The sequence below is a fragment of the Hemiscyllium ocellatum genome, chromosome 7 (genome assembly GCF_020745735.1).
Source record: "Hemiscyllium ocellatum isolate sHemOce1 chromosome 7, sHemOce1.pat.X.cur, whole genome shotgun sequence".
In the NCBI taxonomy this organism is placed as follows: domain Eukaryota; kingdom Metazoa; phylum Chordata; class Chondrichthyes; order Orectolobiformes; family Hemiscylliidae; genus Hemiscyllium; species Hemiscyllium ocellatum.
Window position 1 is genome coordinate 63340371 of NC_083407.1, and position 12708 is coordinate 63353078.

Here is a 12708-nt window from a genome sequence, read left to right on the forward strand (position 1 = left end):
CATTTAAGGAGATATTTCAACCCAGAAAATCTGTTTTCCAGTGCAAAAGAAAGAGTTCAGGGGAAATACACCCCATCCACAGATAATAAAGCAAGTTAAATACAGTATCATATTTGAAGAAAAGTTGTACAATTCTGCACATATTGGTGGCAGGTCAAAGGTTGGGTAGACCAGCAATGAATGACAAAAATAAGGAGGGAGTAATTACAGTATAAAAGAGAGATAACTGGAAGTATACAACAGATAATTTTTCTGCTGGTATTTAAAAATTAAAAGTTCAAGTAAAGTGAATACTGAGCCTCTGGACATTGGTCTGGAGAATTAATAACAAAATAAAAGTGGATGAATTAAACAGATATTTTGCATTTGCCTTCATTGTGAGTCAAGAGGCGAAAAGAAGGGAGGAACTCAAAACAATTGCAATCACCAGGAAATAGAAGGCTGGCACAGCAACGAGGTCCTGAGTTTGTCCCAGTGTCTTGAAAAATGTGGCTGCTGAGATAATCGATGCACAGACACTAATTTCCCAATACTCCCTAGATTCTAGATTCAGATTGAAAAACGGTGAATGTGATTCCATCAAAGAAGGCGGCAGAAAGATGGAAAGCATGAAACTTAGCTCAACATATGTCCTATGGAAAATGCTGGAATCTATTATTAAAAGGAGGTTACAGCAGAGCATGTGGAAAATCTGAACGCAATCAAGCAAAGTCAACTTGGTGTTGTGAAAGGAAAATTTTGTTTAATGAATTTCCTTGAGTTGAAAAAGTAACAAATAATGTGAATAAAGTGAAACTTCAATGGCACTACTTGCTGTATTTTGATATCCAGAAGGTATTTGACAAGATATCACCTCAAAGGTTACCACACGGCATGGGAGATGCCTTACCAACATGTACAGAGTGTGGGTTCACAAACTGTGAGTACACATAAGTGAGTCAATTTTGGATTGGTGGGACGTGTTGAGAAGAATGCCACAGAGTTCATTGCTTGGTCTTTAACAATTTACATCAATGACTTGAATAAAGAGATTGAATCCTAAATTTGCTGATGACACAAAGATTGTTCAGAAAGCAAGTTGTGTGAAGGACACAAGGAGTATGCAAAGGGATATAAATATGTTGAGTGAGTGGGCCAAGATCTGACAGGTGGAATATAATGCAGGAAAAGTGACTCGTTCACTTTGGAAGAAACAATAGAAAAGGAGTATATTATTTGAATGGAAAAAAATCTGCAGAATTCTAAAGTACAGTGAGATCTGGGTTTCTCGCTACACGAATCAAAGTTAGCATGCAGGTATAATACAGCAAATGATTAAGTAATCAAATGTAGGGTTGTTGTTCATTACAAGGGAATGGAATATTGGGTATTTCTGTTACAGCTTTACTGAATATTACTGAGACAACAACAGGGGTATTCTGTCGAGTTATGGGCTTGTTATTTTAAGAAAGATCCAACTACGTTCAAGCAGTTCAGTGAAGGCTCATTTAACTGATACCTGGGAAGTGCATCTTCAACTGAGAGGTTAGATAGGCTGGGACTAAACCCACTGGTGTTTAGAAGATCAAAAGGTGATCTTCTTGAACCAAATCGGTCTTATCTGAGGGCATGTTGATACAATGCTTTCCATTGTAGGATAGATGAGAAATAGAGGACACATTTAAAATATAAGGCAGTTGTACATTTAAGGCAGAGAAGAGGAGAATTTTCTCTCTATTGGAGCATCAAGCTTCTTTGAAACTTTCTTCGCCAGGAAGTGGTGCTGGCAAGACCACTGAATATTTCTCAAGGCAGAGGTAGGTAAGGTTCTTGACTAACGGGGGTCTCAAACAGTATCAAAAGTTAGGCCGCAAAATGATGTTGAGGCCACAATCTTAATAAATGAGAGAGCTGGCTTGAAAAGACCAAATGACCTACTCCTCATCCTAATTTACATGCTTGCAATTTTCTACAAGTTAATATAGCAAATCTAGAAAGATAATCCATCTTCTGCTACCATCACTTGGTTTAAGTGATCCACTTTTAGTGTTTTTCTCTGTAGGATAGGATCATATTCTAATGGATCCAAATACCACAGCTGAAATCCAAACACTAACTTGGAGGAAAAACATCTCAAGAATATGAGAAGTTAGGCAGACGGTCAGTACCCTTATACAGTGCCTTTATTTCCAACGTTGAATAAACCCTAGTCCAGACAGTTTTAGTGAAGAACCTGACACTTAATCTGTGAAAATGAATTGCCGCAATAAAAAAAATCTACTAACAGATCTAAATATAGCCCAGACAACAAATGCTTCTTGAAACCAAGGAGATTTCTACATAGCAGGGTATGACAGCCTTTAACGCATCATGTTCACTGACAACTTAAGACAGGCAGGTAAGTTCAAGACAGCAACCTCTTCGTGAAGCCTTCACGCAACTTTCCTTCTTTGTTTTTTAGCAGCAGTTGGAGTGGGAGGAGCAACATCGAGGACCAGTGGCCCAACGGGAAGGTAACTTTTAAAACATAAAAACTTACTTCGGGAGTTTTAGGTATATATTTTTGAGCAGCTGAATCTCGAGACACCCGTCCTCCTCCTCTAATCAAAAAAAAGGACTCTCGTGTGTTGCTAAGGTAAGGCATTTCAATTGATCTATTTTGTGTATCGTGTGATTGATTAAAAATTTACTGTTGGTTAACTGGCATAATTTACTGTTAATATGGCACTGAATGACATAGGATCAGATGATGTGGAGTCTGTGTGAGTGGAATTGAGGAAGCACAAATGGGAGTTATGCACAGACGTCCCAGCAGTTGTCAGGACCAGGGGCGCAAGATGTACCAGGAAATAGATAGGGCATATCAGAAGGGCAAGGTCACAGGTGATCCTGGGGGATTTCAAAAAGCAAATGGACTGGGTGAATAATGTTGCCAGTGGATCCGAAGAAAGGAAATTTATGGAATGCTTGCAGGATGACTTTTGCAGGATGGAACAGCTTGCGATGGAGACCACAAGGGAGCAAGCTTTTCTGGACTTAGTGCAATGTAATGAGCCAGATTTTATAAAAGATCTTAAAGTAAAGGAACACTTAGGAGGTAGTGAGTATGGTAGAGTTCAGAGGATGTTATCTACCTAGACTTCCAAAAGGCCTTTGATAAGGTGCCTCAAGGGAGGCTACTGAGTATGGTGGGGGCTCATGGTGTTTGAGGTGAGCCGTATGGATTGAGGATTGGCTGTCTTGACAGAAGGCAGAGAGTTGGGATAAAAGGTTCTTTTTCGAAACAGCAGCTGGTGACAAGAGATGTCCCACATGGCTCAGTGTTGTGGTCGCAGCTGTTCACTTTTTATATTAATGATCTGGATGAAGGGAGTGAGGGCATTCTGGTGAAACTCGGTGATGATATGAAGTTAGGCGGACAGGCAGGTAGTTCTGAGGTGGTGGTGAGGCTGCAAAAAGATTTGGACAGATTAGGAGAATGGTCCAAGAAATGGCTGATAAATTCAATGTGAGCAAATGCGAAGTCTTGTACTTTGGGAAAAAGAATACAGGCACGGACTATTTTCAAAATGGTGAGAAAATCCTTAAAGCCAAAGTACAAAGGGATCTGGGAGTGCTAGTTCAGGACTCTCTAAAGGTTGACTTGTAGGTTGAGTTTGTGATTAAGAAAGCAAATATAATGTTGTCATTTATCTCAAGAGGGTTGGAATGTAAAAGCAGTGATGTGCTACCGAGACTTTACAAAGCTCTGTTTAGGCCCCATTTAAAATACAGTGTCCAGTTTTGGGCTCCACACCTCAGAAAGGACATATTGGCACTGGAGCGTGTACAGTGGAGATTCACATGGATGATCCCTGGAATGGTAGACCTAACATACAATGAATGGCTGAAGATCCTGGGACTGTATTCATTAGAGTTTATAAGGTTGAGGGGAGATTGAATAGAAACTTGTAAGATAATGCATGGATGCAGGAAATTGGTTTCCGTCAGATGGGGATACAAAGACTCGTGGGCATAGCCTTAGAATTAGAGGGGGTCAATTTAAAACTGAAATGAGGAGACATTTCTTCAGCCAGAGTGTGGTGGGCTTGTGGAATTCACTGTCACGGAGTGCAGCGAAGGCCGGAACGTTAAATGTCTTCAGGCAGAGATTGATAAATTCTTAATCTCACAAGGAATTAAGGAGTACGGGGAGAGTGCGGGTAAGTGGTATTGAAATGCCCATCAGCCATGATTGAATAGCAGAGTGGACTTGATGGGCCGAATGGCCTTACTTCCACTCCTGTGTCTTATGGTCTTAATTAAGCTTCAACTTTTGCAATTTCAAATAACCCATTCATGGTTTTAATCAAGAACCTGCTGGTCGGCAGCATTTCAACTAACCTCTTTACTTGGAGGTAACCTCTTTCTTAACAGTCCTAAAACTGTCTACCTTTCTCAGGAGCAACTATTTTACACTCCAGCTTCAGCAAAGACTTCTGTAGAATGCCCAAACTAAAATCATAATGTTTTTTTCCAGACTTTAAGCATTCCTACTAAGCTCAAACAAACAGTTCTAGTATTGACTATCTGAAAGCTATGTACATTAAACTGTTTACCTTGTTCATTCGTAAATTCACTCAAAGTAAACAAATCTCCATTAATCTCAAGGAATTCTCTTTAATATGGTGTTTTGAAACAAAGCCACAATGGTTACGGAGGTGCTTACAAATTAATCATTAAACAGCTTCAGACACACAAAACTCATGGCACTAGTTTAAAATTCAAAATTCAAAAATCAAAAAGTAAATGATATTAAAATATATAAATGCACATCTCAAATCTTGCATTATAAAAGCCAATCCACTATCCACAGGAACTAGCCAGATGTGTGGTATACCCAATTGCCTGAATTTATGCAGCTCCAAAAGACACACAAAGCTTTACAGCATTTTAAACAAGTCAACTTGTTTGTCATTCTATTAATATCCATTTTCTCTATAATGGGCAAAGCATGTGCAACCATTTTTTTAAAAAAATGTACTGCCTAAGGCCTGTTAGCCAGCACCTCCCAAACCCAAACCATCTACCACTGGAAGAGTCAGGACAGCAAACATGTGAGAACACAACCACCAGCAAATCCCTTTCCAAGTCTCACACCAATCTGACTTGGACATAGAAGTGTGGTTCATATACAGTTGCTGCATTAGTATCCTGGAACCCCTTACTTAATAGTGCTGAGTATATCTGAATCACTTGCAGTACGGTAGTTCAAAGTGGCAACTCACTACCACCTCCCCACGAGTAAATAGGGACAGGCAATATATGCTGACTTGTAAAGAAGCTCACGTCTCATGAATGAGATGAAACTTTAATTTGCATATGTTGGAATAAGATACCATAATTGTAAAACTATTCTTTTCATGGTCAGACACAGTTTGTTCTGTACTACTGTAAGACCACACCATTAAATTTATTTACTCCTAAATATACTCCTAAATTTACTCCTAACTTTTTCAGCAATTTGTAGCACAGGGAGTGGTCAAGTACAAAATTACACTTCATGCGAATGCAATCATTTCAATACCAAGTCTCAGTGTGGATTCTAAGTTCATACCTGGGGAGGAATAAGCAGATCTGACAGCAATTTCCATAATTTTCAACAGAACTGCATACTTGTGAATTGTGGAAATTGCTGTTGGATTTACTTCACAATAATTCTGAGCATAAACTACCTTACCGTTATAATTACTGCAAAATATATGCCTTTTTTAGAAATTAGAATAGTGTCCTCAGAATTATACAAATATGTATGTAAGCTAGCTTGCTGACCTTGAAGGTTTGTTTTCAGACATTTCGTCACCATACTAGATAACATCATCAGTGAGAGTCTCCAGTAAAGCACTGGTCCTGCCTCTCTAATTATAGATTTTGGTTCTTAATTTGGGTGATGTCATTTCTGTTTTTTTTTCCCTATTTTCAAGGGAAGGTAGATAGGACACCAAAAGACATGACCCACTATCACTAGTTTCTATACAGACAAATAAGGACACCACCTTGACTGGAACAACATACACATCCTCAGACAGGCGAAACAAAGACACGCATGAGAACTTTTAGAGGCGTGGCATTCTAACCAGAATTCCATCAATAAAAATATTGACTTAGCTCCTATCTATCTTCCCTTGAAAAGAAGAAAGAAAACAGAACTTGCATCACCCCACCTTAAGAAACCAAGACCCATTAATAGAGAGGCAGGACATTCCACCAGCGTTTTACCAGAGACACTCACTGATGATGTCACCTAGTATGGTGACAAAATATCTGAAAACAAACCTTCAAGCTCAGTGAGATAACTTACATACTTATCAACCTGTGCTATAAATCTTCTCAAAAATCGCTATTATATATCACTACAGCATCTTGTAGAAACAAAAATGTCTGCGGAATGATCAGACATTCACTAATCAATTTTCATTTTGAAAAAAAAAATTGTTACACAACTTAGATCACTTAGATCGCATTCAACTATTTGCCCAGTTTACCATGTTGAAACAAGAAAATGACAGCAACACAGTAAGTCAAATCTGTGGAGCAAGTAGGCAAATTTACATTTCAAATATAACCTTCATCTAGAACTGAAAATAAAAGACAGTTCTGCAGTGACCAAATTAGGCAAAAAAGGGCTAATATTTATATTAAAATAAGCAAACCCATAAAGCAATCAAAAGAAGAATTATGGAATACAAGTAATGCAAACAGCTAAGGAACAGGATAGTCTGGAGGAATTGATATATTGAAAATCTGCAGATAGAGTATGAAATTAAAACATATTTGAAAATGGGATATTAAAAATGAAAATAATTGAGAGTTTAAGCACCTTCTGGCAAAATAGATCAGTTAACATTTTGTATAGTGTTTTAAGAATTTGTTTTATGATTATTATGAAAGTAGTTTCTTTTCCCAGATGCTTCTTGATCTGCTCAGTGGGTTCAGCATTTTATGATTGCACTTCAGATTTCCAATATTTGTATTTTTTTCACTTGTATCCGTATTTTCAAATAATACTATGAGAGCAATGCAAAACAACAGAATTGAAATTTGCTGAAGGGAAAGATAAGACATTGTTCCTCAAACCCGAATTTGGTTTAACTAAAATGACAATAATATTGAATACAGTCATTGACATTGTTGGATAAGTCAATGAGTACAGCCACAAGTGACCAGGATTCTACTTACAAGAAGAACAAAACACATTAATCTCTGTCAATTTCTGTAAAGTGAAGGAGATCTTGCCAGGAACAACAGAGACAGCACAAACGCACTGCCATAGATATAAATGCTGTGAGAGAAACTCAGCAAGAGTGGACCTGACTGTGACATCCTCACTAACGCTGACACAGGAATGATAATAACTTCAAAGGCGCACTGAAGCATAATCAGTACCTCAGCAAGTAGGAACATCATTTCACCAATTCATAAATGGGGGATTTCAAAAGAAGAGCAGTTTCATCAAGAGCAATGATTTCACAGAATCATTATTTTACCAACAATTACCAATAAGGTCTATAAAAAACATACCTTTGGTGCTATTAGAGAGTTTAACCCTTTTCCGTTTGCCAACACCTTGACTTCCATCTTGCTCCTCCTGAAAAATGAAGAAATGTATATTAGAGGAAAATGTAACCCACCAGCCTATAATTTATACCTTTAATACCAAGAGTTATTGCAAATTACTTTTTGAAAAGTAGAAGAACACAAATGAGTGAATACATTTCTGTCTATAAAATTGCAATATCCCAGATTATTCGATCCTAGTTCTGATTTAAAACAAAGATCCTGAGGCATCACTTAATGATCAGGGAGTTCTGTCAATATCTTGGGCAATATCCCTCCCTCAACCAACCAACACCTAAAACAGATTAAGTGGAGACAGCCAAACATTTGCTACATTTGGGACCTTCCTCTACTGGCTACATAACAGGACACTGTACTTAAAAATTAATTGAGTCAGTGTAAGTTACTCTGGAACTTCATAAATAAATGAAAAGGTACTATGCTACTCATCATAAGATTTCTTGCTTGACACAAATGTGTTTTCAGTTTAAATTATCACACTGATATCGATTTTATATCACCTTCACATGCAACAGGCACTAATATATTGTAATGCACTGGAATGCAAACTTTTTTATGTAACTCACTTGAAATTAGAGTACTATTTGAAGTCAAAAGACCATCATATTAATTATTACTGGGGTGAAGTCAACAACAGGTGATTTCCTAAACAACTTCTGATAAAAGCTCATCTTACCCTGAAACATCTATTCACCAAAAGATGCTACCTAATCAGATCTGTATTTCCAGCATTTTTAGTTTTTATTTTAAGATTTCCATTATTTAACTTTTATAAAAATTATTTTGTCTTTTCAAAAGTTATGATGAATTTGGATTGAATGAATGAATTTCCTTGTTTATCATTATTTTGTAAATTTGAAGCCAAATAGAAACTCTTTAGACACAATTTCTATATACGGTGTTACAACGCGGAGGTCGAACCCCTCTGCTAATTAAAACTAAAACACCCAGAAAAGCTCACCTCACCTCAATGTGCTAAAAGTAAGAGTGAGTGACAGAAAACCCCCGATTTCCACTGTTTAAAGAGAAAAATAACAATTTATTTTCCTAACTCTAACAGTAAACACTAAACAAAATCTATTAACAAACACGAGTCCCCTTTTTATTAACTATTTACTCAATTCTTAACCAACTCTTCAAAACTGCTGCTCCAATAACACAGTTATTAAACACTACATTAAGTTCATCTCTCAAAGTCTATACAGTCTCTTTTGTCTTCCTTACAGTCTTCCAAATCGGTTACTTTCTTCTGTCCTTCCGATTCTGATTTCTCCCGGAGTCGTCGTCTTACTTTTTAACTGCTTTTATTGGAAAAGGTACCTTTCATAGATAGTGCCTTCTGAGGTATCTTTGACAGCAAGATGTTTATTTCTTTGAATGGCAGTTGCACAGATCAATTTTCAAACTGCCCTCATTTTTATAACCCCCGCCCCCCAACATTGTTTCCTGTCATTGGTCCGTTGTTATCAATACAATAAATTCAAACTTAACTGGGTTTTGGTATATTGAGCATAATTTAAATTAATTGGTTAAATTTGAATTGTCGTCAAAACAGCAACCAAAACTCATATCCATTTAACAGCCAATTGTCACATATATCTATTTTGGAACAGCCCGTTTCTCGCTGTACTTTAAATTCAGAAAAGCACTTTCTATCTTAAAGTGGCCATACACTCATTCAACTTCATAACAAGTGGACATAAAATTATACATTAAGAAAATGAAAATCCAACAAGTATCATACTAATGGTTCATGGAGAGCTTTACTTAAAGTGAAATATATTTCATTTCTCAGATTATCTTGCAACCGAAGATTACCAACTAAATTCCCACACAAGAGTCAGATCATTAACATAAAAGGTAGATGTATTGTGTACACTAACTTGAATTTAAAGATAGGTCCCCAAGGTAAAACTTTAGCAAGTGAACTTCATTAATTCTACAGTATTTAATTTAAACTACCTCATCAGAAGAGTCCATCTGTCCTGTTCCTGCCGTTGCACCTTTAAAATAAAAAGGAAATAATCTCTTGAATTGAGGAAAACAGCAATCCATTTTAGCATGAATAATATCTGAACATAATTATTTAATGACTTCAGAGGACATCAATCTTTAATAAACTGGAAACACACATTATTAACACACATGCTTATAAATGAGCTGAAGACAGGTGAGCCAGAATTATTCTTTCTGACAACAGCGGAACAAATTGATTAGTGAGGTTCTACATCACAACTCATATATATATATATATATATATATATATAGATCAACTTAACTCCGTTAGCAGGAATGCTGTCTCTAGACCGGATTCCTCTGGGTACAAGTTCCATTTAGAGACTTCAGCACTGATTAAAAGACTGACATTGTAATGCAGTACTGAAGGAATTATATATTAAATATAATGACATGTTAAAATTAGGTATGGTCTGGCTGTTCAACTGAACATCGAGGAAGGGTTTCAGAAAATCTTCCCCATGTCCATGTCAACATTCCGACATTTGAAACAGAAAATTATATATTCTGCATAGAAAGACGTACACATATAAATAAAGAGAAGTAGGTCTGCTGCAAAATTAAACCAGAACAAGCCCAAGTACTTATCGAATTTCATGCTGACAGCTGCTTTTAAATTGGTTTCCACCAGGTTTCATCATAAATCAGCTTGGGCTTTAAAAAATTTTGTGTATGTCGGGTGGGGGTGGGGTGTGGTATTGTTAAAAAAGCAATTAAGTAGTAGTTTGGCTCACCAACCTCGACACCAGTGAAGCCAGTTGCCAACTTACGGACACCTCCTCCTCCTGTCCCCTTGACCACAACCTCCCCTCCCATCACCAAACCATGCACAACCCCATCACTTCAAGGGATCTCCCATCCACAGCCTCCAACCTCATAGTCCCAGAACCCCACACTGCCCGGTTCTAGGTTCATACAGTCAAAAGAGATGTACAGCACAGAAACAGACCCTTTGGTCCAAATCGTCCACACCAACCAGACATCCTAACCTAATAGTCCCACCTGCCAGCATTTGGCCCATATCCTCTAAACCATTCCTATTAATATATCTATCCAGATGCTTGTTAAATGTTGTAATTGTACCAGTCTCCACCACTTCCTTTGACAGTTCATTCTATACACGCACAACCTTCTGCGTAAAGTTGCCCCTTGGGTACCTTTTATAGCTTTCCCCTCTCACCCTAAACTTATGCCCTCTAGTTCTCCACTCCTTTATCCCATGGAAAAGACCTTGTCTGTTTATCCCATCCACGCCCATCATAGTTTTCTAAACCTCTACAATGTCACCCCTCCAGGGGAAACAGCCTCTTCCTATAGTTCAAATCCTCCAACCCTGGCAACATCCTTGTAATCTTTTCTGAACCCTTTCAAGTTTCACAACATCCTTCTGCGAATGTGGATCGGACATAAGCAGGCAGGGAAAGAGTTAAGTTCTAAGTTTGGTGAAACAAGAAGTTCAGCTAAGCATGACCCAGATAAGAACTTACAGCTAACAAAGGGGTGCTGGAGGCAAGGGTCTGGGTTAACAAGGTGGAAAAGCAGTCATTATGTAGAGCCATTTAACAATATTGGAAGCATTCAGTATGCAAGGTCAGCTAACAAGGGGAAAACGTATTCATTGTAAAAATCCAGTTAAGAAGGTTAAGAACATTCGTTGTATAACAATGAAAGGCTTGGTCTCTGCTACTGTTATTCGTCACCCAATTAGTATGTATGCTACCTTATCTGGATGCTGCTCCCTGTAAAATGAGTATATAGTTCATTGAGAAACTGTTGTTCGAGAGAAGACCGTGAACTCATGTCCCTGTGTACATGGGCAATTGTTCTGTCTACCTCCAGGGACCGGAATAAAAATGAATAAGGTAAAACTATACTGTGCCACCGAGCATCTTACTTCGACTGAGGGAGGAACGGGATGACACTTCAGATTGGAAGGAGACCAGAATTGCATGTAATATTCCAGAAGTGGCCTAACCAATGTCCTGTACAGCCACAACATGACCTTCTAACTCCTATACACAATGCTTTGACTAATGAAGGAAAGCATACCAAATGCCACCTTCACTATCCCATTCACCTGCAACTCAGCAACACTCACCAGGACCTTACCATTAAGTGTATGGTAAATCCTGCTAAGATTTGCATTTTCAAAATGCAGCACTTGCATTTATCTAAATGAAACACCATCTGCCCTGCCTCAGCCCATTGGCTCATCTGATCAAGATCCCGTTGCATGCTGAGGTACCTTCTTCGCTGTCTACTACACCTCCAATTTTGATGTCATCTGCAAACTTACGAACTATACCTCCTATGTTCATATCCAAATCATTTATATAAATGACGTGTGGTGTTTGCACATTCTCCCCGTATCTGTGTGAGTTTCCTCCGGGTGCTCCGGTTTCCTCCCACGGTCCAAAAATATGCAGGTCAGGTAAATTGGCTATGCTAATTTGCCCGTAGTGTTAGGTGAAGGGGTAAATGTAGGGGAATGGGTCTGGGTGGGTTGCTGTTCGGAGAGTCAGTGTGGATTTGTTGGGCCGAAGGGCCTGTTTCCACACTAAGTACTCTAATCTAATCTAAATCTAATTTAATCTAATCTAATCTCGTGGACTCAACACCGATCCTTGTGGCACTCTACTGGTCTCAGGTTTCCAGTCTTGAAAGCAATCCTCCACCACCACTTTCGATCTTCTACCTTCAAGCCAGTTCTGTATCCAAGTGGCTAGTTCTCCTTGTAATCCATGAGACTTAACCCTGCTGTGCAGTTTATCATGAGGAACCTTGAGTAAGGAGTTCAACAAGTCCATATAGATCACGTCCATCACTCTGCCCTCAGCAATCCTCTTTGTTTCTTCTTCAAAAAACTCATATCAAGTTTGTGAGACATGATTTTCCATGCGCAAAGCCATGCTGACTATCCTTAATCAGTCCTTACTTTTCCAAATACACATGCATCCTGTCCCTCAGGATTCCCTCCAACAACTTGCCCACCATCAATGTCAGGCTCACAATTTCCTGGCTTTTCCTTCTCACTTTACTTAAATAGTAGCACCAACTTCATATCCAAAATCTACATACCTGACTGCCCTAGTCGAC

At 38.3% G+C, this 12708-nt stretch overlaps 1 protein-coding gene across 4 annotated transcripts in view; it reads right to left on the reverse strand.

Moving 5' to 3' along the window:
* ubr3 (ubiquitin protein ligase E3 component n-recognin 3) overlaps positions 1-12708 on the reverse strand; it is a 362664-nt gene that overhangs the window by 267417 nt on the left and 82539 nt on the right. For all 4 annotated transcript variants that reach the window (XM_060827270.1, XM_060827272.1, XM_060827271.1 and 1 more), the window contains exons 5-6: positions 9559-9599; positions 7540-7606 (exon numbers count right to left, since the gene is read on the reverse strand). In XM_060827270.1, the coding sequence (XP_060683253.1) occupies positions 7540-7606; positions 9559-9599 (108 nt within the window). The remainder of the gene's footprint in view (positions 1-7539; positions 7607-9558; positions 9600-12708) is intronic.